Source organism: Salminus brasiliensis, chromosome 1 (genome assembly GCF_030463535.1).
Source record: "Salminus brasiliensis chromosome 1, fSalBra1.hap2, whole genome shotgun sequence".
Lineage (NCBI taxonomy): Eukaryota > Metazoa > Chordata > Actinopteri > Characiformes > Bryconidae > Salminus > Salminus brasiliensis.
Genome location: NC_132878.1, coordinates 61,847,446 through 61,874,342, shown reverse-complemented (window position 1 = coordinate 61,874,342; position 26,897 = coordinate 61,847,446). Strand labels below are relative to the sequence as shown.

At 38.8% G+C, this 26,897-nt stretch overlaps 1 protein-coding gene across 1 annotated transcript in view; it reads left to right on the top strand.

Annotated features, from left to right (window-relative positions):
- Positions 1 to 1,800: 1,800 nt before the first annotated feature.
- syndig1l (synapse differentiation inducing 1-like) overlaps positions 1,801 to 26,897 on the top strand; it is a 48,393-nt gene continuing 23,296 nt past the window's right edge. The window contains exons 1-2 of the mRNA XM_072685189.1: positions 1,801 to 2,433; positions 13,916 to 14,534. Coding sequence (XP_072541290.1) covers positions 14,046 to 14,534 — 489 coding nt within the window. The 5' untranslated portion in view covers positions 1,801 to 2,433; positions 13,916 to 14,045. The remainder of the gene's footprint in view (positions 2,434 to 13,915; positions 14,535 to 26,897) is intronic.

Below are 26,897 nucleotides of genomic sequence, written 5' to 3'. Positions count from 1 at the left end.
TGATCATTTTCTCTCTTTCTCCCCTAGTGGGGGAAGCGGAAGTAGAGGGTCGACAGAGTGCATGAAAAGGGATTTTTAAAACACAGTAAATCTCACACACAAAAGCACCACATGCTTCCTCTCACACATTGGTTGATCTGATTATACCTTTTTTTATAGTGCCTCTTCATATTAAAATCAAAGCCAGAAATCCTCCCACTTTTTTTCTGGAATACAGAGCTTTTGAAATCATATCCTGGTCAGTATGTATGCAGGATCAGGCAGTACCCAGTGTTTGTGGCATATCAGCATGGCCTACGCAGGTCCAGTGAAGGAGCTGATAACATTACTGTGTCTTCTTATCAAGCAACATAAACACAGGATTAACCCACTCATTGAGTTAATGTTGTGGATGCCTCTACTCTGCTTTTTATTACTGTAAAATTGTATGTGGGGTCCAAATGTTCTCATTTCTTATTTACTGCAAATATTTTCATTTCACATTTGAGTGAAAATTAGAATTGTTTTTTTTTTTTTTTTACTTTTAAAACTTTTTTAAGATTTAAGTGCAAATCCATCTTCAAGGGCCAGATTAATTTCAAATTTTTTTATTTTTGACACTCACTATACTGATTTTTTTTATCTTTTTGAACTAATTGTTGTCAAAATGTCTTTAGCTCTTATCAGATTCCACTTTTCTATCATGTACTTTATGATAATGCATGAGAATTTCACTAAGACAACATTTTATACATTTTCAGCAGGGTAATTGAACTAGATTGATATAGATAGATGGATGGATGGATGGATGGACGGACAAACAGACAGACAAACAGACAGACAGACAGACAGACAGATAGATAGATAGATAGATAGATAGATAGATAGATAGATAGATGCCTCAGTGCATAATAAAAAAACACACTAAACAACTGAGTTGTAGACTAAGAACTTCCATAGCCAGAGTAGGACACTCCATTTCAAAGACCAAGGATTCAAGGACCAAGTTCAAGACCAAGGATTTGGTATTGGATGTCATGTTAAATGCATACATCCATATCCAAAACAATCTCTATTTTGGTACCAATTTACCTTGTTCTTTGTACACAAATTATTTTTGATTGTTTGAAAAGAAGCTTATCAGAAATAATGAGAAACCATCAGAAATAATAACAGTCGAAAATATTTAGATTCTATGCCTCCACCATTTTGGTGTCATTGCCAAGCTGAGAATGGTCAACAACCAAATACCATCAGCTGTGGTCGTGTGGTGGTGCTTTTCTATTGATGGCTGGGGTAGAGGGGTCTGATAAAGCAACAGATGGGCTACAGTCAGTATGGGTAAACATACAAAGTGCACCTACGTGTTAGGTGTATCTGATGCAGTGACCAAAAACTATAAGTGATTCATGAGGCATTGCCATTACTCTGGGCACCCTGAGGATGCATGGATTCCACAGGAGGGGTGTATTTTGTTGTGTTATTAAAATATATTCCTCAATTCCACTACTGTAAAATATCAATTATATTAAACATACCTTATGAGAAATGCAAGTTTTGCTCCCTTTTGGCACCTTGCCCACCCTTTGCAGCTCTGCCCACTGAGGGGTAGGTCATTTTAAGACAAACCCAGGATGTTTTAATGTAATTACCTTTAACAACATCGTGTTAGATCATAGCACATTGTTTTGTGCAGCCTCCGCTTTAGGTAACATCACGGCACACTTGCTGAACGCGTTCAGCGGGATCCGTTTCTTTCACACCTGTTTTCCGGCGTGCTGTTCCGGCACGCTACACCTCCTCCACACGGACTGGCAGGTAGGAGCCCACCTCCTGTGCTGCGATTGGCTAGCAATTCACACTTAGACGCGGGCGGACCGATTGTTAGCGTCAGCCTCTAGCCAATCCTAGCAGGGGAGGCGTGGCTTGTCGGAATACGGGTGGGGAGAAAACGCGGAGCTCGCCTGAACCGAGAGCAGCAGCCAGAGAGCCGTGCGAGAAAGTTACACATCTGTAGTGGAAATGGTTCACACGTGAAGAGGAGGGACATGCCAGCACTCTCCACAAGCTACAGACCGACTCGCAGCACTTCTGTATTTACTTTCTTTTTCCTGCATCTGCATCAGACTGTAAACTAGCCCAAAAGTGTGTCGTAAAGGGCGACCGACCACTAAGCCCCAAGGCACGGGTCCAGTTTGACAGCCTTATCTGACGGGGGGGCTTTTATATCAACTCCTGAATATGGGTGAGATCCATAACAGACAGCAGAGGCGCCTGTAACTCACTACCGCAGAAAGCTGCGTCTTCAGCCGTGCAGTACGGGGCTCGGTGTCGTCCCTGGCTTTTTTCCTGGGGAAGGGAATGAATGTTTCCCAACAACCAGCGATGGTCAGTGAATTTGGCGGATTTCTGCGTCCTGTCAGTCAGCCGCGCTGGGATTATGCGAGTCCAAAGGTAGGGTTGTCGTCTGATGGTTCGGTGTAATTATGTGCTCGTCTTGCGCTGAAATTTCTACAGTGAAACTGCTGTAAGGTGTAGGCTGGAGAGCGTGGACTATAAATACACTGACAGCAGTGTGGACAGAAAGCTACTAGAGGTATGAAGAGATTTCCTGTAAATGCTGATTGTATTGTAGGCTGTGCGTAGTACATATAGGGTGTTTCATATACAGTATATAGGACAGATCGGGTATAGTATATAAATAGGGCATCAGTCATGTAGAGTATATATAGAATTACTATATATATATATATATATATATATATATATATATATATATATATATATATAGTATATATTCTGAGTATAAAGTGTATGACCCTATATAAGGTATATATTGTAGGCAGAGTACATGTATATATACAGGTATATATACAGTATATACCTGATATACTGTACAGAACTCCCTTGGACCCCAGACAGTAATCCACATGCTGTAGCCTTTCAAAATTGATTTAGGCTGGCAAAACTCTGAAGCCTTAGAAGATTACTCAGACTTGCAAACACAACAAAAAATATATGAGCATTTGTGTATTTGTGTGTGTGTGTGTTTGTGTGTGTGTGTGTGTGATTTCAATAAAGATTTTCTTTTCAAGGTTCCAGCAAGCCAGTGTGTACTTTGAATGGCTATAGATCAAGTAAATCCTTTCAAGAATTACAGTAAGAAGTCAAATGCTCTATCACATTATTTGTGTGGGCTGGCTCTCTGTGCTTAGTGAAAGCCTGCTTGCAATATATCCCCAGAATATAAAAAAAAAGCTCACTGTGCCGACTGCAGGCACACAATTCAAAAATGCCCTTCACTTCGATGCCTGCTGTGGTTGCATTTGAGATCTGCTCACAGATGTTCTGTTGGAAATGAAGGTTTAGACTCTCTGCTGTTTGTCTGGGAGAGACAGACTCTAACTCTTTGCCTGACATCAGGTGATAAGTTGTCGTAGCAGACCCAAAACTTTCTCTCACGCATCTCTCTGGTCTTCCTGAGGATTTCAGATGACTGAAGATCAGGCTAAGTGACCAGGGGTGGGGATTATGCACCTTAGTGAATAATAGCACCCTCAAGAACCCCGGAGTCCATCCTGATCGAAGAGCTACCTAACCCCACAACATTTTTTGAGCCTTTTTTTGGCCTCGTATGTTAAACCCCCCCCCCCCCACACACACACACACACTACTGCCTGTGGGATTTGCTCTCTGGGCGATAAAAAAAACTCCATAAAAGATTTCCATTAGCCTTTTTCCTCTAGACATTAAGCCTGTTAGGACAATTCAGGCTTTTTCCCATTAGAATTCTGCAGGGCATTGCCTCGCAAGGCTTAACTGACTAAGACAAAGCTGAGGGAATTTGGTTGCCCCTTAGCGGCGCTAACGAAGTGCCATAATCAATGAGCAATGAAAGCATGTCTTGCCACTCTCCTGCTCGAGTGTCTCACAGCTGTGGAAGAGATTGAGGGGAGCTATCGACAGATTCTTTCTAAATTATTCAGCACCTGAAGCTGAGATTTCCGACCCGAGTGTTTTATACATCAGAACCGTCTTCTGGTGGAAAAGCCGCCACATTGCTTGAAAAGTTTTAAACCTAATGTGGATCTTTTTGAGCTGCTTAAGATTGAGCTCAAGTCAGAGAAGAAGAGACAGGGCACTGCAAGTGTATTATTGTCTCCATAAGTCATTCTGTCATGTGTCTATTTTAAGTAGCAGCAAATACAAAAGGTGTCTTGTGGACATATATCCGAGGCCAGTGTATGAATACAGGATCAGAAAACTTGTGAATATCAATTGTATCACAGTTTTCTGTGATTTTGACACACATAACTATCTTCAATCTTAAAAAAATCTCTTTGCTGCAATGTATTCGCTACAGCAGTGATAAAGAAGAATGACAAAAACACACATATATTTATATTCTGCTTCATCCTTGGATTCTATTCTATGATAATGTTTGTTTGGCTTTTGGTTTTGGATTTGTCTGTCTTGGGATCAAAAGCCAGGACTTGACTGACAGCAGACTGACGTAGTGGAATGACTCAGGGCCAACACTGTAGTTTATCACAGCCATAGCAAATCAGCCTGGCCTTCAGTAGAGAACATCCTATTTGAAGTGCATAAGTGATACATAAGTGATATACAGTGAGAAAAATAAGTATTTGAACACCCTGCAACTTTGCAAGTTCTCCCACTTAGAAATCATGGAGGGGTCTGAAATTTTCATTTTAGGTGCATGTCCACTGTGAGAGACATAATCTAAAAAAAACAATCCGGAAATCACAATGTATGATTTTTTAATCATTTATTTGTGTGTTACTGCTGCAAATAAGTATTTGAACACCTGTGAAAATCAATGTTAATATTTGGTACAGTAGCCTTTGTTTGCAATTACAGAGGTCAAACGTTTCCTGTAGTGTACCAGGTTTGTGCACACTGCAGCAGGGATTTTGGCCCATTCCTTCACACAGATCTTCTTCAGATCACCCAGGTTTCTGGGCTGTCGCTGAGAAACACGGAGTTTGATTTTCTACAGGGCTTAGGTCTGGAGATTGGCTAGGCCACTCCAGAACCTTGATATGCTTCTTACGGAGCCACTCCATGGTTATCCTGGCTGTGTGCTTTGGGTCATTATCATGTTGAAAGACCCAGCCACAACCCATCTTCAGTGCTCTAAATGAGGGAAGGAGGTTGTTCCCCAAAATCTCGCAATACATGGCCCCGGTTATCCTCTCCTTAATACAGAAAAACACCCCCAAAGCATGATGCTTCCACCCCCATGCTTCACAGTAGGGATGGTGTTTTTGGGATGGTACTCATCATTCTTCGTCCTCCTGGAATTAAGAACAAAAAGTTTCAGTCCGAGGGAGATTAAGTGTCATGTTTAGCTTCTTCCATTTTCTAATAATTGCTCCAACAGTTGATCTTTTTTCACCAAGCTGCTTGGCAATTGCCCCGTAGCCCTTTCCAGCCTTGTGGAGGTCTACAATTTTGTCTCTGGTGTCTTTGGACAGCTCTTTGGTCTTAGCCATGTTAGTAGTTGGAGTCTTACTGATTGTGTGGGGTGGACAGGTGTCTGTATGCAGCTAACGACCTCAAACAGGTGCTTCTAATTTAGAATAATAAGTGGAGTGGAGGTGGACTTTTTAGAGGCGGACTAACAGGACTTTGAGGGCCAGAATTTTTGCTGATTGGCAGGTGTTCAAATACTTATTTGCAGCAGTAACACAATTATTAAACATTCATACATTGTGATTTCCGTGTTTTTTTTAGATTATGTCTCTCACAGTGGACATGCACCTAAGATGAAAATGTCAGACCCCTCCATGATTTCTAAGTGGGAGAACTTGCAAAGTCGCAGGGTGTTCACATACTTATTTTCCTCACTGTATTGGCTACCTTATACCATAGGCTTGGTCAATGGAAATAAATAAGTGCTTTAAAGGTGCTTGTGAATGTCAGACGTTTTTTATTCTGGGCATAGTTAAATAATGAGGGTTTGGTACATGACATACTGTGAACCTCAACACTGTTGTTCCTCCTCCTCCAAAAAAACAAATAAAATAAAAATAAAATCCAGCATGACCAAAAAGAGGGCTCAAAAACAGGTAAATTCCAAAATCCCCAAAACGATTCACAACAGTCTTAACTCATTATATTTAATGCCCTCCAAAACTGACATACACCTAGCCTACTAGTGAAAGATACTTCACATCACCTCCAGACTATGTTATGGGAATGCAAACTAATGTTAGCCAACTATAGCTTTTACCATCTTTTCTCACCAATGTTTTCTCCCTCCAAAACAAACTAAACTACCTCACCTGACTACCAAACTGGAACTAAACACACAGCAGAAGGGAAAGTGCCGGCTTTAAGAAATAAGATTCAGAAAGCCAAACTTGGGAAAACAAGTGGGTGCTAGGCTAAAAGCTAGTGTCAAACGCTATACTATAATTTGTGTGTTTTGTGAGCCTGTCATAGTTCTGTAAACCAGCAAACAAAAGCATAACTTCTCACTTTGTTCAACAAGCCAAATGTAAAAGGTTAAATCAGCGTATTGCTTTCTGACAGGATCATGTTCGCTGTAAAAATAAAAGGGTTGTAAATAGACTTGTAAAAACACATCTGAGCATTTCCCCCCCAGCCAAAGTCTCATACTTACTATTTAAATGTCGACCAACTTAAAATACTCAGTAAATGCCTTCCATGCCACCTTTTATTGTTTAGTCAAAAATGTTTGTAGTTCTCCTGATTAAATGTCTCAAAAAGTAAATTGGTATTTCAAATTAATTTCAAAGACCCACTATTGTGCAAACATCAGTAGGAGTTCGCTTCAAACCACTATACAACTGAGAGTGCGTGAAATATCTCACCAGAGATAGGTTTCTCATCCAGCAGCTGTACTCTTTCATCATTTAATACAGACATGGCAGTGTAACAAAATATGTAATTTTTCACAAAACATGGCATCATTCATCACAAGGGAAGGCTGTCATTGATCTAATTGTACCACAGTGGCCAATAGTACAAGAGAACAGTATTAACTGCTGGCTGTCTGGTAGTCTGGTTTGATTTGTTCTGTAACCTGGCCAAGAGCCACCTGCTTTGACAGGAATGGGTCATTTGACTGACGTCCAAAATAACTGTTAGTGCTGTTTAATTAGATCAAGTGCAGCAGATTCTGATCAGTGAAAAATCACTGTACCCCATATGGGAGAGTGTTTGAACAGTTTTTAAGAATCTGTCACTACTGATTCATTTTGTCTGCATATCAAAATATCACAATGAATATTGTGTATCATGAAATTGTCCTATAATATATTGTCATCAAACATTTTTTTCCATATTGCCCACCCCTACATAGAAAGCATACATGTTCCAAAGTGAAGGACCCTTCATAAACAGCCTACACATTCAGAGCGTGTTTAAAGACATAAGTTCCAGGCCCTCGGTTACACACAGTTGTCTACGCACATGCAACACAAAGGGAAAAAAAAACATCTAAGAAGAAGTCTTCATAGGACAGTTTTACTGAGAACCTGCCCGACCTGGACTGCAGCCTAGGCTTTTCCAAGATAAATGCAGTTTTCCATTCTAGGAATCCCAAGCTTGCTGCTAAAATGTATTTTGACAATTTCTATCTTACTTCTAATGACTTGTTTTGCATTTTAGCTGATATTATTTTCATCTTAAAACGAGGCAGACAGCAACTAGACAGCAAGTTTCTAAGAACTGATGAGAACCAAAAAAAAAGGAGGCGGGGCTTGGAAACAGTTGATCATGGTCAGAAATGACACCACAGTAAACAAATCAAATGTCTAACATAACATGACAAAACCGCTTTTGGAAACCAGGCCATTGGCTGGTATGTTGAAGTTGTTCCTGCTATATTCTCAATCTCCAGCTGGTTCCACCCCTTCAGCTACACCATCTGGATGTGACTAACACCTTTCTTTCAACTACACACTTTGAAGTGTTGGAAGCCTGTTGAGCTAGACTGCCACATCTGACTGACTAACAGCATTCTGTATATGGCACATGCATTTTCTTTAGTAAAATAAACCCTTTAAAGCCCAAACCATTAAAGAATTTTTTTTAATTTGCTTATTTTCTATTTTCTATTTGGTTATGATCTAATATTTATAAAAACAAATAAAACACTTTTTAAAGTTTTATATATTTCATATTTAAAACTATTGTATGTATTGTAAGTTTTTAAACCAACTAAAACATATAGAACACAAAATGATTTTTAAACTTAGAAATGTGTATTTTTCTGGTTCATGTAGTACTTGATTAATCCACTAGTAAATGTGTGTCTGATAGTATTTTCTTATTTATTAATCCTATGGTATTATTTTATTAATTCATGATAAATTATTGTTATTATTTAAACATTTTTTGATAATAATCTAATATAATATATTTTGTTATTTATCAGTATATTTATGAGTATTTATTTATTACTCTGATGTTGAACAGGTCTCAGAAACTTAAATATCACATATGATACGCCTAGCTTTAAAGGGTTAAGGCTGATCTGTCAGGCAGTGTAATATATTGCAAATTTGCAAACTCAAAAAGAGGCATTTCAGAACTGAAAAGAACATCATGTACACCCCCCTACACACACACACACACACACACACACACTTCTGTGTTTGTATTTCAGCAGCAGCAGATGCAGCTGAACCTTTTACAATAAAGGAACGTTGAAGGGAAAATACAGCACAGAGTTGTTGATTTTTTGCTTTTCTTAGTTTGCTCTCAAGCTCATGTGTGTCTTTGTGACAAGCAAGGTTTCATTAAAAAGAGCAAGCTTCAAGCTGCCAATGACGCATGGATGCGTGCAGTCTTTATGGTGCAGATTACTAGTGGAATGTGCTGAAAATGGAAATGAGGTCTGCTGTGACCTGCAATACATGGAATGTTGGCAAAACACAAATGTGACATGGTTTTTTGTTGTTGTTTTTTTCCTCATTTTTGCGTGGCTTCATTTCCTGTGAGATAGTTGCATAGTATATGAAGTGACAGTGCCAAATGCAAACAAGCTTACTAGCAGCTAAATATCCTAAAATAACAGTCAGAGGACTAACAAAGCGTAAGATTAAATCTGACAATGGCAATTGAACGTTTATTTTGCTCTTGTTCTGGCATACAGGGGGGTTGGAGAGCAAGTATATTCCTAGAAACAAACAGCTCACCAGTGCTCTTCAGCAATGCAGTAAAGGCTTTTGATTCAGTGTGCACTCTTATAAAGGGCACGTTCTTCAAGGGTTATTTAGTAAGGGCAAAGGTTCTATATAGAACCATGACAACTCAAAGAACCATTTAAATGCTTAAATGTTTTTTGCATATATTACGCAGCAAGTTAACATACAATCCTTGAGGAAAAAGGCAGGAAAAAAGTATCTGAGAGACAAGCACCAAATTATGATAGCTAGACGACTGGATCAGAACATTTCCAAAACATCAGGCAGGTCTTTTCAGTATCTACCAAAAATTTATGAAGATAGGACAACCAGTGAACAGGCAACAGGGTCATGGGCACCAAAGGCACATAGATGATATCCATGGAGGCCTCACCTCACAACTTACAGGATTACTTTAAGCATCAGATGCTAATGTCTTGGTTCCAGACTACCACAGGTTACCTTTAGAGGTTTTGTGAAGTCCATGCCTTGAATGGTCAGATTAGCTGTGGTGGCAAAAGGGGGAGCCTTTCAATATTAGACAGGTGGTGTTAATGTTATTGCTGATCTGTATATCTGTTTAGCAAATAAGGTTCTTTAAAAAAAGTGACTTTTTATTATTAGGGTTTGGTGGTATGACGGTAATACCGTATACTGCAGTATTTTAAAATGTTGATAGTATCTCAAAATAAGGACGGTATTTTAAAATGGTAACGTGTCTAATGTGTCAAAATTCTGTTCTGCGTCTTAGTTCACGGCCAAATAAGCTCATTCCCCTATGTGCATTTAAGAGAGCCACAGATTTTGGGGTGCTGCGGGAGCTGATTCAGAGCAGTTTAACATTTACACATTTAACACTTATTGAATGATAACACTCATTGCACCTGTCCACTTAGTTTTCACCCTGTGAGCAAACTGAACTTGCGTGTTTGAGTTTTCAGTTCTAAAATTAGACAGTTTAGGGTGGTATAGAAGCCACGTAAACGCCACCATTTGCCCTACTCGCGCAACCTACACCCTGTCCCACGTTTTACAGTGGTGGAGTGTAGCAGAAACCCAGCTCACTCATCTCCGCACTCAGGTTAATTTCTTTTGCCTGCCAAGAAAGTAGCATATAAATGCACTGGAGACCACGAAGAAGATCAGCATTCACCACTAAGTGGCAAATGTCCCACCCAAAAAAATGGCTTTTGTTTTATTCATGGGAAGGTGCGAGGAACGACAGCCGGGTTGGAGGAGGGAATAAATGGGAGCGAATGATGGATCTGCAGCAGATGTTAAATGGAGAATTCAGGTCAATACGGTACAGGATTCAGTGCAGTGAAGAGAGAGAAGAGAACAGAGGAAGGGATAGTCAGTTTGATTCGCAGGGCTATGAGTCATGTTCTGAGGAAGTCAGGAGGTGAGAGTTCAGCTCAAACCTCATCAATCTGCTCCACAACTAACTGTCTGGGTGTTGGAGCTAAACCAAGCCTTGCGTTATTTAGGCAGCACATCATGGACGGCAGCACGTCATGGACTAGGAGCGATTCAGACATTTTGAACGAACTGACTTTTAAATCATTCCCCTGTGACAGCGAAGCTACATTGATGTCACAATGATGTCATTTTAACCACTTATGAATAATATAGTGAGCCATCAGCTCGGATTGGACCAGAGGCCTTGAAAATAATCTGCTTTTTGTGTGATTGTGCTGCTATTTTAATCACAGATTAATGAGGGCAAGGTAAGAAGGTTCCCACTAGCCATGGCAGACGTGAGCTGTTTCTGCCTTTTCAAATTAGTAGAGCCACAAGAATTTAGCCTTAAAGATGTAGAAATCAGCATCCATGAATTAAATTAAACCAAAACACTGCAGGCAGACAAGGCTTTTTTGAGAGCCATCAAAATTACCTCACTGTAACACATCTTCTTTTAAACTGTAAATATGTTTTTGGTCAAGCTTTTTAAACAACAATCCTGCAGAAAGGGTTCTGAAATATTGAAGCCTTTCTCTGCTTTTAGATCGAATAATATTCTTCATTTTTGCCTTATTATAAAGTGTATTAAAGAAGGATGCTTTTACCAGTGCTAACAGCTGGAGTTGTACTGGGTTCTGTTCTACAAAGGATACAGCAGCATTCCAGCATTCTGTTCTGTGAAGTCCTTTCTCTGGAGAACAAATTCACAGGAAAATAAACATTTTTATTCCCACTTCATCCAGAGGCAAGATTCTTTTTAAAAGTGCAAATGTGTATGCATATTTATTTAGATAATTTAAATATATATTTCTTGGAAAATAGTACAAAAATACCATTAATCAGTTGATTCATTATATGTGTTGCTTTAAAAAAGAGACTGTTCATTAATTGTTCATTAATTGTGAGAATTTTTTACACAGTCTAAGTCTGTCATTAGGAAATCAGGCCTGAGACATATCACCAGATGTAATTAGGAACCGTCCTTAACTTTCAAAGCTTTATAAATTCTCTGACTCCTAAATTCCTGGCCTAACAATCACCAACCATCTCCTCTAAACAACTGTCTAAAGATCTGAAAATTGATGCCTACAAGGCATGGAACGGCCAAGCGTCTTCAGCTTGCAGTTCATACAGTGTGGAATGTGTTTAAGAATTGACAGGTTAACGAACTATGGAAGACTAATCTCAGAGTCTCATATGCTGGTGAAAAAGGCAATTTTTCCCCCCAATATGACTGGCAAGAACCTGCAGGGAGGTTTAGCTGAGTTGAGTGGTGGTGCACCAATTTACTATGCAACACTGCTTGTACAAACATAATTTTCATAGAAGAGTCCAACCAAATGTTGTGGACGGATAAAGTGGATCTTTAATGCTTTGGGGCCATGTGTTGCTGCCAGTGGCAAAATACCACCAAATCCTGAATGCAGATGTCCAACTATGGGAGAAAATGCATAAACAGAAAATAGGATGGTTTCTACATCAGGATAATAATCCAAAATATACATTGAAATCCACAGTTTTCTGAAGAGACAAACTACAGCTTTTGGTATGGCCCTCACCGTCCTCTAACTTAAACATCATAGAATATTTATGAACAGGCCTTAAACAGGCTGTGCGTGCAGGATGATTTAAGCAGACATGTATAAAGTACTAGAGACCTGAGTAAAAGTGCTCTATCATATATATATATATATATAGGGTATATAGGATATAGGGTATATCTAACCCTAGACTTTCACAATTCTTTTGGCTGGACATGTACTTGGATTAACTCTCTTCAATTAACTCTCTAAACAAACTTGCCCAAAAGAAAGGCTAAACAGAACTGACTCAACCTGCCACATACAAGTGTTTCATCTGTAAAAACAAGTGAGGAGAGCAGCTTAAAACCCTGAGTTTCACTCTCTGTAAACAAAACTACAACTAAAAGATCTCAGGCCATTAGGTCACATATAAGTATTTGAAGGTGATGAAGATGGTGTTTCTTCTGGTGGTTCTTCCATCTGGAAATAAACTAAGAAAGCTCTAGTGTTAGTGTTCTCAATGCAGCAGCGGAGTGAAAGGAAGAACGGCAGCATGCACGCTCACAGCTTGATCACTTGTCCTGCTCAATGTTGAGGCGGCTTTATCAAACCCGGTGACAGTGCCATCAATCTCTCTGGCAGTGATAATGTGGGTTTTAAATGATTCGTACCATTTTTGTAATCGTAATGAGCAACAATTCTGCATAAAATGTTATGGAGTAAAAGTATTAAACTCTTCCAAAAAAGTGGAAGTAAGAGACAAAAATAATACTCCAGTAGATACAGATACAGCATTTTAGTACTTAAGTAGAGTACGAAGTAGCTCTACTTCGTTACTACACATCTCTGGATTTAAGAATGTAAGACGTAGAGGCCTTCTGCAAAGAGTGGGAAAGAATCCCACTACAAGAACTGAAAGACTCTTATCTGCTACAAATAGTGTTTGCAAGCTGTGATTTCTGTAACTAAGTTCTGACTCTGTCAGTTTCCCCAACCTTTGCACAGGCCACACTGATGCTTTTTATTTTTTACATAGTAAAAATATTATCTGTGCATTAGGGTTGAACAATAACTGACTGTATTGTATGTTTAATTAAACATCAAGGCTGTGTTTATGCTTCTTAATGAAAAAAAAACACCCAAAATGTGTCATTTGTCCAAGGTTGCCAAGGTTGACTTTTACATACCAGTTTATATCATCAGTTTTCTGTTATTTTTTCTGTTATTTAAACTCACATTTGAGTGCATTTTGCCTTCAAGGATCATCAGCCATCAGCCTTCTCAAAGATAAAGTGTTCAAGGCCAGCTCTAGAGTTAAATTAAGATGTCTGTGTCTCTTACAAATACTGATGGGGGTTATCTGTGATGTTCCAGGGCCAACAGACCCAAGTTAATTAAAAAATCTCCACGATAATCACACTGTGCTTGACAGGTGAAGTGTAGTATAGAGCAGTGAAAGGAAACAGCAGTGCATAAATCTGACTACGCCTGGAAAAATTGCATATTGCTTTTCGCATAAGCACCTTAAGCCCCTCACAAATAAACGATGCAGTCTCTTTCTTTGCTTAATAGGCAGTAATTATTTCTGTGCAGTTTCTCATACTCTAAGTAATACAGTACACTATAGATAATAGTTGCATGGCTGCCTCCCCTAGCTCAGCTGTCCTGGCAGCCAAGTCTTATTAAAGTTCTCACTGCATATGTTCAATAATCCATTTCTCCCTCTCTGCTCCCTCTCTGTCTCGTCCCTCTCTTCCTTCTCTCTTCCTTCAGCTCATGGCCTGCTGAACACCATTAGCACTTGTCACATCAGTCCAGCCAAGGTCGCCGCTCTTGCCCTCTTTCCCAGACCTCCCACCCAGCCTTAAACAGCACACAGTCACTTTCCTTTTGACATCGGACGATGGAAAGTCTAAGCGAGCTGCAGAATCCTCTCTTGGACAAGAACAGTAAACATATAGTCAAGGCAGACTACGGCTACAGGAGTGATTTCCCCAGCAACCAGTATCAGGAGAACATCATCAACTACTTTGTGACGAGTGGCGGAGGTGGGAGTGTGGGAGGGGTCGGGGGAGGAGGAGGAGGAGGTGAAGTCGGGGTCACGCCAGGAAACGGCAAGGCCAAATCCCAGCTCCTGGACGCCACTTCACTGCACCTGGCAGTAGAGGCCTTCTACAAGCCCAACTTCATCCTCTACAAGGACGACGTCACCATCAAAGGCAAGGATTACAAAAGCGAGTGCTGCGAGACTACCTTCACAGAAAAGAAAGATAAGGAAGCGGCAGTTGAAACCCCCAGCACCGAAGATCCACAGGCTAAGCTGCTGGATGAAAACGAGGTGAAGATCCAGACAGTGTCCTACGAGGTGGAAGAGGAGTATGTGGAGTACGAGGTGAGTCTGCACCTAGGTGCTCACACACACATATAGTCTGCTTGGCTGGTCCTTATACTGCTAAAGTATTATTAGCTTTACGCTGGCATCTTCCAAACCCTTGGATAAGACTGGTAGCAATGTTTTTTTTTACTTATTGATTTGTATGTATTTAATTACAATTATTATTTTCATTATTATTGTATTTCACTATTTATATTATTACTATTTTCCTATTGTCCTATGGGTGCTTTGGATGTAGGAGTAGGGTTGCAATGGTATCCCAGTTTTAGGAATGAAAAGGCATGGTATGAAAAAGATCATATCACATAAAAATGTTATATTATTTTATATTATTTATATTTATGTTATATAATTTTATATTATTTCACTAATTAACAGTGGTTTTAATATTGAAATATAAACATTTAAATCTTTTCCATTATGCAGCTGTTTCCTGCACACTGAATACTTAACATATTGGGGCATATCATTCTGTGGGACAAATCAAACCAACGCCTTCATTTTGTACATGATGAAATTACAGTTTTTGCTAATTAAAATAGAATCAGCTGAACAAGTATGTAGTCTCAGTCTCTGTCAGTCTCTGTCATGCAGAATCAATCAATAAATAAAAAAAAACTGTGATATACTGTGTGAAACTGCCAGAATCTTAAACATGGTCAGGGTGGCTAGCCACACTGTTAATACTTGCATCACTGTATGTGTGCATGTACTGTCCCCTTAAAGACATGCTGCTGCCCATACAGGTAAAATGTTCAATTCATTATAAAATTCATTTGAGGCCATATCATCCAGCACTAATATCAATGATAGAATAAATAGAAACTATTACAGTTACAGTTACCGTTACAGTTTTTCTTGATTTCTTGTGTCCCAAAGAGAGATCCTGGCATACACACTGGCAACATTCCTCAACTGAAGTTTTCAATAAAAACCATCTCTCTACTGACAAATACTTTCCAATATTCTGATCTGTTTTGTTTGTTTGTTTGTTTTGTTTGTTTGTTTGTTATGTGGACAATACAAACGGCAGAACAGCATGTTTCTGAATACTACAGTACAGTTAAATTCAGACTGTGCAATTGCCAGACATTGCCTTGAAAAGCATGTTTGTAGAATCTCTGGTAAAATCAATCTAAGCAGAGACAGTACTTTCTATAATGGCTGTTTTGCCTGTGACCCACTCCTCATCTCATAAATTGGCATCATCTGCATTCTGCTTAAAGGTGTTTTATCAGCTCTAACAGAAACTAGATGTTTTCCTTTGGTTATATCCAGTGGAGTTTCTTTTGCTTGTGTGTAAGAGCCGTGTTAACCATTTAGGACAAATGTGCAACAGTACTGAAATTAATGAGAAAATGTTAATATATACTTGCAATAGAACATAAGAATTTCTCTTATGTTTAAGAAAGGAACAATGAAGATTGTTGCATAAGGCTAGTACTGTGTTGCAGCCCATTAACAAAAACTAGCCATTTAACCACTGCATTTTAAGGACATTTAAAGAAACTTAGTATTACATTTGTTTCTGAGAGTTTAGTCAGATGAGCTGCTGGTGGAACTAAACAAATTGCTGCATAGATCTGGGACTGAGGAGAAATCTGAAACCAGACATTGAACTTCAGTCTAGCTCACTTTTTGAAAACAAGAAATTCTGGTTACAGTTTTAATGCAGTGATTATTTGTAGTTGCCATCATGGTATATTGTGTTTTTACAAGCAAGCTTTACTCATACTTATTGAAAAGATAAATGAGTTTAATATAATTTGCATAGACTGTTTTTTAAGTACAGTATATGTACCACTTATATAATATTGTATATGGACATTATAGGTCTACAATTACTGACTGTAGCTTATCTGCTCCTACACAATATGTCAGCAACTCCCTACCCCATAAATCAGTGGGGGAAGAAAACACTGTAGGAAGACCACTGGCCAGATATAATTTGAGTGGTGGGCCATTCTCAACACAGCAGCAATACTGTCATGGTTGTGGCATGACACCGGGTGATGTGCTATTATGAGTGTTTCAGGCATGGCGGCGTTGCTAGGCTTTTTAAACCCCTCACTGCCACTGCTGGGTTAGTCTGCCAACCAAAAATAAGCAACCAGCAGTGGTCCTGTGGTCACAAATCGACCACTGACGAGAGAATAGGAAATGACTAACACAAGTTGTGCATATCTTTTCACCTGGTTCTGGATGGGGTTGATTAATAAAAAACGGCGAGCAGCTCTTCAGGGTTCCTGACAGCTGGCTTTAAATAGCTCTAGCTGAAGTCTCATGGGTAGCATTAGATTTAACTTACTAGAGCCTACACTTTTATAAGACTGCGAGAGCACTCAAATGAACAGATGCTTTAGATGCGGGTTCATCCAAATGTTTCATTTTCCACCTGGAAATGTAAGTGCAGTAAAAAACATAATGTTTAACAATTTGTGACAGCTGTGTAAATGAATATTCAGCCTTTATAATGTGCAGTATTAATAACCCCAGTTGCTATGCAGTTCAAATTTTAAAGATTAGCTAAAATAGTTGTTTACATACAGATATGGATTACAGTGCCTTCAGTGACAGTAAAAAATGTGAAACTAGTGTGCCCACTAACCTACTTCTCAGTATGAAATTGCTTAATTAACTGGATAAGATGCTTCAATCAACTCTAGTGTATGATCAGGTGATGACATGCTGGATCTCTGTGCATGAGAGGGTCTCATGAGGATGGCGGGCCTGTGTTTAGAAGGTGAAGGTGAGAGACATCACTTGATGTGTCACTTGTGTGTGTGTGTGTGTGTGTGTGTGAGGTGCCTTGGTTTTCAGTGTTTCACTGCACAGAATTATCACTACATGCTGGTCTCTTCAACCTCTCACTGCAGCATCTAGCATCTCACTGCATTTATCTCACCACATTAAAGCCACTCTTCCTGTGTAGGCCTCCTGACTTCACCAGTACGCACAGTATGCACTTCCCTCAAGATATATATTGGGTTAATAGCACATGGCATACTGCAGCACTTTATCTGGTCAAAGTTTTATGAAGCTCTGACATAAAAAAAATAACATAACCACGTTGAAAGAGCATGGCTGTTCAGATAGCAAAGAAAAGGAGAAATTGCTCATGATACAGCTAAGAAAGTCTAGTACCCTTTGTGCTTGGGCAGTGCTGCTTTTAGGGCCACATGTTAGAGAGTTCGGTTATTGTACAGCAGGTAATGGGCTTTTAAGACATTAATCCTGTGTAAAATCCAACTGACACAATTTTCCCCAGACCTCTGTACTGTACAAGACATGGCTGGTGTCTGGCATTTCAGTTAAAGATACAAGGCTAACATATCACATAATGGAAGCTTATGTACACAAGTTAGCATAATGCACAGACATCATCTCACCAGATGCAATGTTGTTGAAAAGTTTAACTTTAAAACTATATTCCATTTTTGTGAAAGGTGGTAGAATAAAATATACAATAAAAATACATGGGAATTTATTTAAAATAAAAAATGAATGTGTTTTTCAGGTTAAAAGGAGCTGATGATTTTAAAGGAAGATGATTTTAAAGTGGTAATTTTAAGGTAAAAATGTTACATTGTGTTGCTTTAAGAATGGGGGTGGGTCTATTATGCTTTGTGTGGCAGGTTCTGGTTTCTACCAATTATCAGAAAAACCTGGAAACAAAACCTTAAGCTTACAAAAAATAGCCTGGCTAACAGGACAGTTATCCTAAACAGAGTGAAAGTTCCTTAGACATGAACAACAAGATTTCTAGCTGACCACAAAAAAAAGGTTTGCAACCTGCGATGTCTGCCAAAGGACATGTTACTGAAGGTGTACACGGGGCATAAATACCATTAAAAGTGCAAACTTAGTAGTTAAACTACAGAAGTGTATGGTTTGGAATGCAGCAAAAACAGCTGGACAGAAGAAGAACGTTCTCAAAATACACTATTCATTATGTTTAAAATGGAAGTGCACCACATGGTAGACTGTGGGAACACCACAGAAACATTATGGAATTTACTAAATGCATGAAATTAGATATGAATATATGTCAAACACTTTTGTCGATAAATTGAAATGCATGCGACAACAGTCTTCTGCAATAAATTACATTATCGCATACATTTTTAGGGCAAGTTGGAAACTTCAGTGAAAACTAAGCCAGCAGAAAACTGCAACATTTTGATTATTACTTATTTGCATTTTATAGCTTTTAATTTGTGTCACCAGACATGTTCTGAAGGTAGCTCTCCTCCACCTCTTTAGAAGACTGCAATTTCCAGTCAGGGAAATTCAGCAGTGAAAAATATTAGGAAAAGTCTCTTACGGCCAGCGTGTGAGAGTTGGTAGCCCTGATATCACCTATATAAGATAATGCAAGTACATACTTGTGAAATGTGGCATGATGCGCTCATAATGCAGCTGAAATTTATGTTTAATTTACTAAGGCTACTGTTTATTACTCAGACTGCATTACTGAGTGATTGTACTGCAGGTAAAAAAACGACTTTTTTTTTTTAAACAACCCTTTGGACTGTGGACTGCGGACTGCGAGCTGCGGCTGAGTTGTGGCATATTTCGTGCTTTGTCTTCTCATGTTGTACATCGTGGTCCCATCCTGATAGAGTTCTGTTCCACATACATCGTGCGGCTGCTTTTGCTGCTAGTTGATTTAGGGCTGAACTATCTCGCTCAGCAATCTAGGGGACTACATCTGTAATTGAAGTGGTAATTCTTATATCTGCATGTTGTTCATTATACGCTCGGCTTAGAGAAATACACTGTATGTCCAAATGTTTGTGGACACCCCTTCTAATGAATGCATTCAGCTACTTTTAGTTGCAGCAATTACTGACACAGATGTGCAAAGAGAAGTACTGCCAATAGAAAAGAACTGGAGTATATATATATATATATATATATATATACATACTTGCACCATGCCTATTACCTAGGGCTAGAGGGGTGTAAAGCCCCCCAGCATTGAGCTGTGAAGCAGTGGAATTGAGTTCTCTTGAATTGTGTTCTCTTGTGTTCTCTTTGTCTTCTCATGTTGTACATCGTACAACATCTCCATCCAATACTTTTGGGATGAGTTGGGGAGCTAGGGATGAGGTGAGGTGGTGATGATTTAAAACATCCTGACCACATTTCTGTTGCTGAATGCAATCAAATCCTCACAGCAGTGCTCCAAAACTAGTAGAAGGCCTTCCAGTAGAGGCAGAAACAAATGTGTCCCAATACTTTTGTCTGAAAAAGCGCCAAAAAAATGAGTGGAGCCAACCATATTTTACGTAACGTCTGAGTTTTGACTAACAGCAGCGAGATTTCCTCTTCAGCTTGCTTTAGACTTAAGAGCACTGCAGTGTCCTCCTGCTGTGACGATGATACAGCGAGCTTTTAAAGCATTCTCACTGAAGCTTTTCCTGTTGCTCTGTATCGGTAATCCATACCCTCTGCACAGTCGGATGTTTCACGTCCGTGAAGGTGTCAGTCGTGCCTGCATATTGCTCAGTTCACCGTAGTCCGCTTTCACGTGTCATGGTTTGGTGAAAGCTCCTTTCGTGTTTTGTCCAATACCTCCACTCCCACTAATAGGAAAGAGACGTTAATGGTCCTTGTGTTTTCTTTCAGGGGTCTGGCGATGTCGCCAAAGCCGCTGCTTAGCTCCTTAAACCCCAATTTAAAGCTTTCTGCTCTCTCCTAAGATCTCACCTTCTCCCAGAGAGAGCAGGCTGAAAAAGGAATTATACAGAAAGGGATGAAAAAGGGATTGGCGTGCTCTCTGATGTTTAAAATGAGTGGGACTACTGGAGAAAAAAATGATTATGCCCTTTCATCTCCAACAGTTTATTAGCCTAATCTAAATTGTGCAGCTTTGAGAACCTCTCGTCACCGTACAATGGCTTTTACAGTCTTCCATGGGCCTCCTCTGAATGTTAAGAAGATGGTAATGGTGATAGTGGTGATTATCATACTCATCACCCTGTCCTTACTTGGGAATGGATATCATTCTGGATGCAGCATTTATTTCATGACAATGTGAGAAACAAACAGTTTAGGGTTATTTTCTATAATCATGCAGTGTTCAGACCTTGTCCTTGTAGTGGCTTTGATCTCCTAGATATGCTTTGAATACTGAACCTGCAGACATATTCTGATGTGAAAGAAAGAAATTTCTCCGGCTCTGAGGCAAACAATTGCAATGGTTGTCCATCACTTAAAAGGGATCATTTGAGCTGATTTTACAGTGCTTGTGAGGATTTTAGCCAGTCTTTACATTTTGGAAGTGCATTCACACTTTTTTATTAGTTGAACCATAGAAGCCAAACTGAACATCAATAATATTTATTTATAGTGTAAAAAAATCCTCTATTTGCTGTCACTCCCCTGTGCACTGCTGCTGTATGTCTGCATGTACAGTGTTGCTAGGATGATGAGCAAAAACAGGCTTCTTGCCAGACTGCAGACATTTTCAGCCTTATATCTCTAGTCAGTGTTTCAATTTGCATATTTCAGTGGTGCAAAACTTATCTGTGCATTTTTGTAGTTTCTCTTCCAATAATTCATTTCATAAAGAATCTCATAACTCATAAATGGCCAAACAATTATTTTCGCCACTCACTCCAGTTTTAGTCCAAGCTTTATTGCCCACAAGGGTATGATCATTACGCTCATTTGACATCCATTCATCCATGTTACGTTGGCAGCAGGACACCTACTAACCACTGGATTATGAGCTCTGACAGTTTTAAAGGGCAATATCCCGCAATTTATAATGTGTGTCCGGCTTTGAGTACCAACCAAGATTGTTGGAATGTTCTGATTGGCTGCCTTGTATAAGGGCTTATTTGAAAAGCAATTCTTAAAAAAAACTTCCTTGTGAATGGACCACACTAAACTTGACAGGCATAAATGCAATGGGAAATTGCTTATTTGAAAAAGCAAGGAAACTCAGTTTTCCATGATACAGGCTATTTAAACAATAATTGGGGAAATAGTACATTGAATCCAACATTAATGAAGCTTTGCACTGAGATGTGCTGTGTGGGAAAAGATCCTAACTTTCTGATCCTAAACGAGCAAGGGCATGATAAATCCTGCAGTTCCTGGATGCCAGTCTTGATGAAAGGAGGCTATGCTTCAAAAATATCAAGCGCTTAAACTGGATTTGTATAAAGCTCTTGAAGGCCTCACGCAAGCAGCCTATCGACAGCAATCCAGCCCCAGCATGCCAAAAAAAAATCTCTCCTCAGAAAAGCATTTTAAATATGGTAATACAAACCCATGAATCTAATTTAGGCAAACGCGTTGCTGAGCATCGGTTCAGCTAATCTTTCTAAAACACACGAAGGAGGTCTGCATGTCTTCACATCAGCATCTGTGTAAGAGCGAAAGCACAGGAGGTTGACCGAAGCCCTCTGAAAATTAGGAAATTGAGGTGTCTTAGTAAAGATGTGCAAGAAAAAAAAACACACCAGTAGTTTAGTTTATTGACCAGCACTACCTGTCTTACAAAAAAAAACCACTTTAAATTCATTGTCAGTACATGCAGATTTATGCTTGCGCTCAAAATAATGCGGCAAGCAATCAGTTTGGTTCTGAGTCTTCAAGGCCCTTGGAAATCCATCAACAGCGACCCTTCCTTAATCTCATTACTGTTGTATTTGCACGCACAACTCTCAGGTGATCAAGGGCTGTTTACGCTTGCTAAACAAATGAGGCTACTCTGCATTCAGAGGGAAATTAATTTATTGTAACTCAATAGATATGAATAAAAAAATGTGATCTGGCATCAGATCACAAATATCAATTAAGAATGTTCTGCATGTTGATTCAATTTGACTAAACTTAACACGGTCGAATAACAGGTCAAATCATTTGTATTTACTCCGAGTAATGAAAGTCTCCTGAGCACATCTATGCATTGACGTGGACAGGGTTTTTTAATAAGGGCCTTTATATTCGTTAAATTTATTAGCATTATATGTCGGCTATATCAGTCAGTAAATTTGTAACTTAAAAACATGAGGAAAAAGCACCTCTTCAGTAATGCTAAGCAACAACAATGCAATGTTTGGTATTAAATACAAATGTGAAGCTTGTAAAGATGTTTTGTTTGAATCTTGTAACGGGTATTTTATTATGTATTGAGAACAGTGTTTCCTTCAGTGTAGAACACACACAGAGCTACTGCCAATTTTTTTTGAAAACTGACAATCTTGGATTCCTCAGTGACTTGTCCACTCAGTGACATACAGTCATGTGAAATATCTTTTCGCATTTATAAAACAATACAATATATTTAAACATATGGATATTTGATCTTCATATAAAGAATAGCAAGAAATTGAGGTAATATATCTAAACACAAATAACTGCAGAAATGTCTTTTTTTTATCAGGTTAGGACACCCCCACATTTATTACTACTTCAAATGCCTAAGATTAGAATGAGGTGCAGTACATCAGCTGCCGATGATCAGAACAGCATTATAGGGGATTTTATAGGAGACTGTCTTATTTAAAACTCAGACATTTAGTTTTGTTTGCTCTGGAAGTGAGTGGTATTACCATAGTGAGATCCAAAGGGCTTTCTGAGGTCTTTAGAAAGAAGGTTGTAGATGCATATGCATCTATGAAGGCCTTTAAAAAGCTCTCAGAACAATTAGAAATCAGCCTTTCCACTCTCCACTAAATAATTTACAAGTACAACAATGTATCAACATGGCCAAGTTGGCCATCCTAGCAAGTTCAGTCCAACAGCAGGCCACAGAATGTGTAAAAAAAAGTCTCCAACAATCCCAGAACATCATCACGGGATCTACAGGTAGCTCCTGCCATAGCTAAAGTCCATCCATGAAACCATCGTCTACCACGCGCGTTTGATTTTCATGGGAGGAATGTGCCAGGAGGAAACCCTTGCTGTAAAAGAAACAACAACACTAGAGCAAACTGAGGTATAGGACAAAGTAAACAAATGAATTCAAATTTGAATTATTTGGAGACAGTAACAGAGGAATTGTTTGGCATAAACTAGACCCAGGATTTGAGCCCAAGAACTCATATCAATTGCATGGAGGTGGAAATGTCATGGATTGGGGCTGCTTTTCTGCAGAAGAGCCTAAAGAGCTCTCCAACATAAAATCCATTAGGAATCAGAGGGAGCTTGAAGAAAATATGAGACGACCTGTCTAAAATCTAAAGCTGAAGCATCACACAGCTGAAAGAATTCTGAATGGAGGAGTGGGAAAAACATTCTCCCAGTTGATGTCAGAGACTGGTAGATCATTATATGAAACATCTAACTAAAGTTATTTCAGCCAAGGGGAGAAATAATAGCTATTAGGGCATATGATGTTCTTACTTTTTCCTCACAAGAAAAATGCTTTCTGTTAATTATATTTTACAATTTCTTTAGTTGTATGTGCTTAGTTATATTATCTCAATCTCTTAAATTGTTTTAAATGAAGATAAAATGTTCATATGTAAAATATATATTTTAAAAAACGGTTTTCATCTTTCACATGTGTCTACGACTTCCTGAAGGCCTGGAGTGACTTTTTTGGAGGAAAAAAAAGTTTTATTCCCACCCACTGGAAACAGAATGTGAATAACTGTTTGTAGGCAGTTACTCTAACAAAATAGGCCTTCTGTTCTGAAGTTCTTAAGGTTCTGAAGCTCCAACCAGTTGTAAAGCTTGTTTAGCTGCGTCTACCTACGTACTGTCCTAAACAAATCTGACATCTTGGACAGTTTTTCTATTACCTCCTTGTTCTCCGAACTACAATTTACAGCAGAATAAGACTAGCACTGTAATAATAGTAATACTGCAGTTTAGAAAAAAGTATGATTAGAATAAATGAAATGATTTGCAATTACAGGCCTGATATTTTTTTTCCTCTGAAGGCCCTGAGGGTGTTCAATATAATGGCCAGTATTCGAGCAATCCTCAAGCATATGCAGTAATATATTTACAGTTGCAGATATATTCTTACAGATCAAGTGTACAGATTACTACAGCTACTGCTGTATACTGCACAAAACGTTTGTTCACTTCATACTGCATAAAATTGACAAACGTTTGTCAATTTTATGCAGTATGAAGTGAACAAACTTTTTGTGCAGTATACAGCAGAAGCTGTAGTAGCTTTCCCTTTAAAATCCAAAAATGATCCTCTGCTTAATAAAAACCTGCTGTCATATGAGGTGCTAACCCCACTAATAGGTGAAGATCATGGGAAAAGTCATGAAGGTAAAGGCCTGCCCCACTCTCTCTTCCTCTCACTTGCTTCTTTAGCGCATATGCGATCCTCCCCCATCACTAGAAGCTGGGAGGCTTGCCTTTTCATGCTTAGTGTCCTAATAATGCTCTCCCTGGTCCTTGTGCTCAGGTGCTGTCGCCTGGGCGTGAGGTCCACACAATAAATCAGACAGGCTTATTAAATGCTCAGTGAGCCCATGTTTTTATAATCGTCTGGCATTTGGTGGGCGTTAATCAAGCCTTCTGAGGAATTCCACCCCTCTGACCTGCTCTTCAGTGCTTAGTGTGGCATAACTCACCCCCCTCCCCACATCCTCTGAACAAGTTCTCACTGACCATGAGCCATTTCATTAAAATTGTATAGGAAACGTTTTTCCACCACCAGCCCGACAGTGACCTCCCAGCGACATCACTGTCGCGGTCACCTGCCCCTTTGTAGGAATGTAATTGGCTCGGAGAGCTTTTCACCTGCTGTCTCTTTAGCCACACCATCCTGCATTAGTCTCTGCTGACTGCTGTTCAAACCTCCTCATTCGCTTTCTAGCTAAAACATTCATTTCCATTTATGTGGTGGTCCCCGCGGACTGTTTGCAGCCAGTTTGACACACAATTCACATTGCCTGTGTTTGTGCACAGTGGGTAACGCCATGGGAGAAAACTAGAGAAGTGGCGGCATCCCAAGCCTTATACCACACCATTTCCAGTTTAGAGAGATGGAGCTTATTTTTAAAAGAACATAAATACTCAGTTAACCATTACAGGTGTCAGTGTTTGAATGTGTCTTAGAGGTACAAGTGAAAGAAGCTATGAATAACTTTACTAGGTTATTCCCACAAAACGTGACAAAAATTAAAATGACATACATGATATAATAACAGTGATGGCTGGTGCAATAACTAACAGTAGGCTTGAATAATTAACACAGATTTTTATAATATTCTGCAGATTATTATTCAGTAATTACATGGAAAACCATGCAAAATGGCTGAGTTATATTTAAGTTACATACTGAATTACCAGTGATGCTGTGTATTTTAAATGGCCAGATTTTATTACTGTAACACAGTAAGATTTGTAAAAGTTTTGCAACACAGTGTTTTAGCCGCAACTTTTCCTTTTCGAATGTGTACTGTTCTCAAACAAAGTAACTTAAAGTACGGCTGTAGCAGGTAGTCAAAAAGTCGTCTACAAGAATGTTCTTTTGTATTGTTGATGTGTTGTTTAAAAAGAAACTTAGTGTTAATAAATGTGAATTCTACCAGATTTCAATACTATCTATTCTATATAACGCACGTCATAAAATCACAAACATGCCAGTGATCCCTGTCAGTCATAAACAGACACCATTAAATGCGGACATCATTAGCCAGTGATGTATCAGTTACAAATCACAGAATCATAAACAAAAATATAAATTATATAAATGATCAACACTAGAATCAATAAAGCAAGTTAGTAAATAATAGTAAATTAATAAATAAGTGAGATATTTCTTTTTAAGTCTTATCTTTGATTTAGCAGCCATTTAAACTGAGAATTTAGATTTAAGCCAAACTAAAGCAATTCATGGTTTCTTTATGAACTATTAGAGTTCTTGTCATTATTTACTTTTCTTTTTCAGTGAAATATAATTGTTGGATAAGTTTGTTTGATGTTTGTCAAATGATGATAAAATAATTTCACTAGATTATAACTAATAATTAAAATATATGTATCACAGTACCTGACTGCCATTGAGGTTTTTTTTACTTTTTTTACTACCTCATAAAATTTTGTTGTTTTGAGATGTCCGCTAGGCCAGCTATAGTAGGCGTCATTAGCTGATGTTAAAAACTATGAAAAAAACTTTCTCTCCTGTCCTGTCTCATGTTATCTCGACAAGCTACCTTGCTGGCAAATCATCAGCTGAAAAGAAGAAACCTCATATAGGAGGCCATTGCCGGTCATTAAATGTTTATTTACTAAATAAAAATATTCTACTACTACTACTACTACTTCTGCTACTACTGCTTTACCTTGTTTGTGTTTGTCAAGCTTTTTTTATAGACACTCAAATATCAAAACTCAGAATGAGCATCCTTTCATTTTCATAGCTACCTT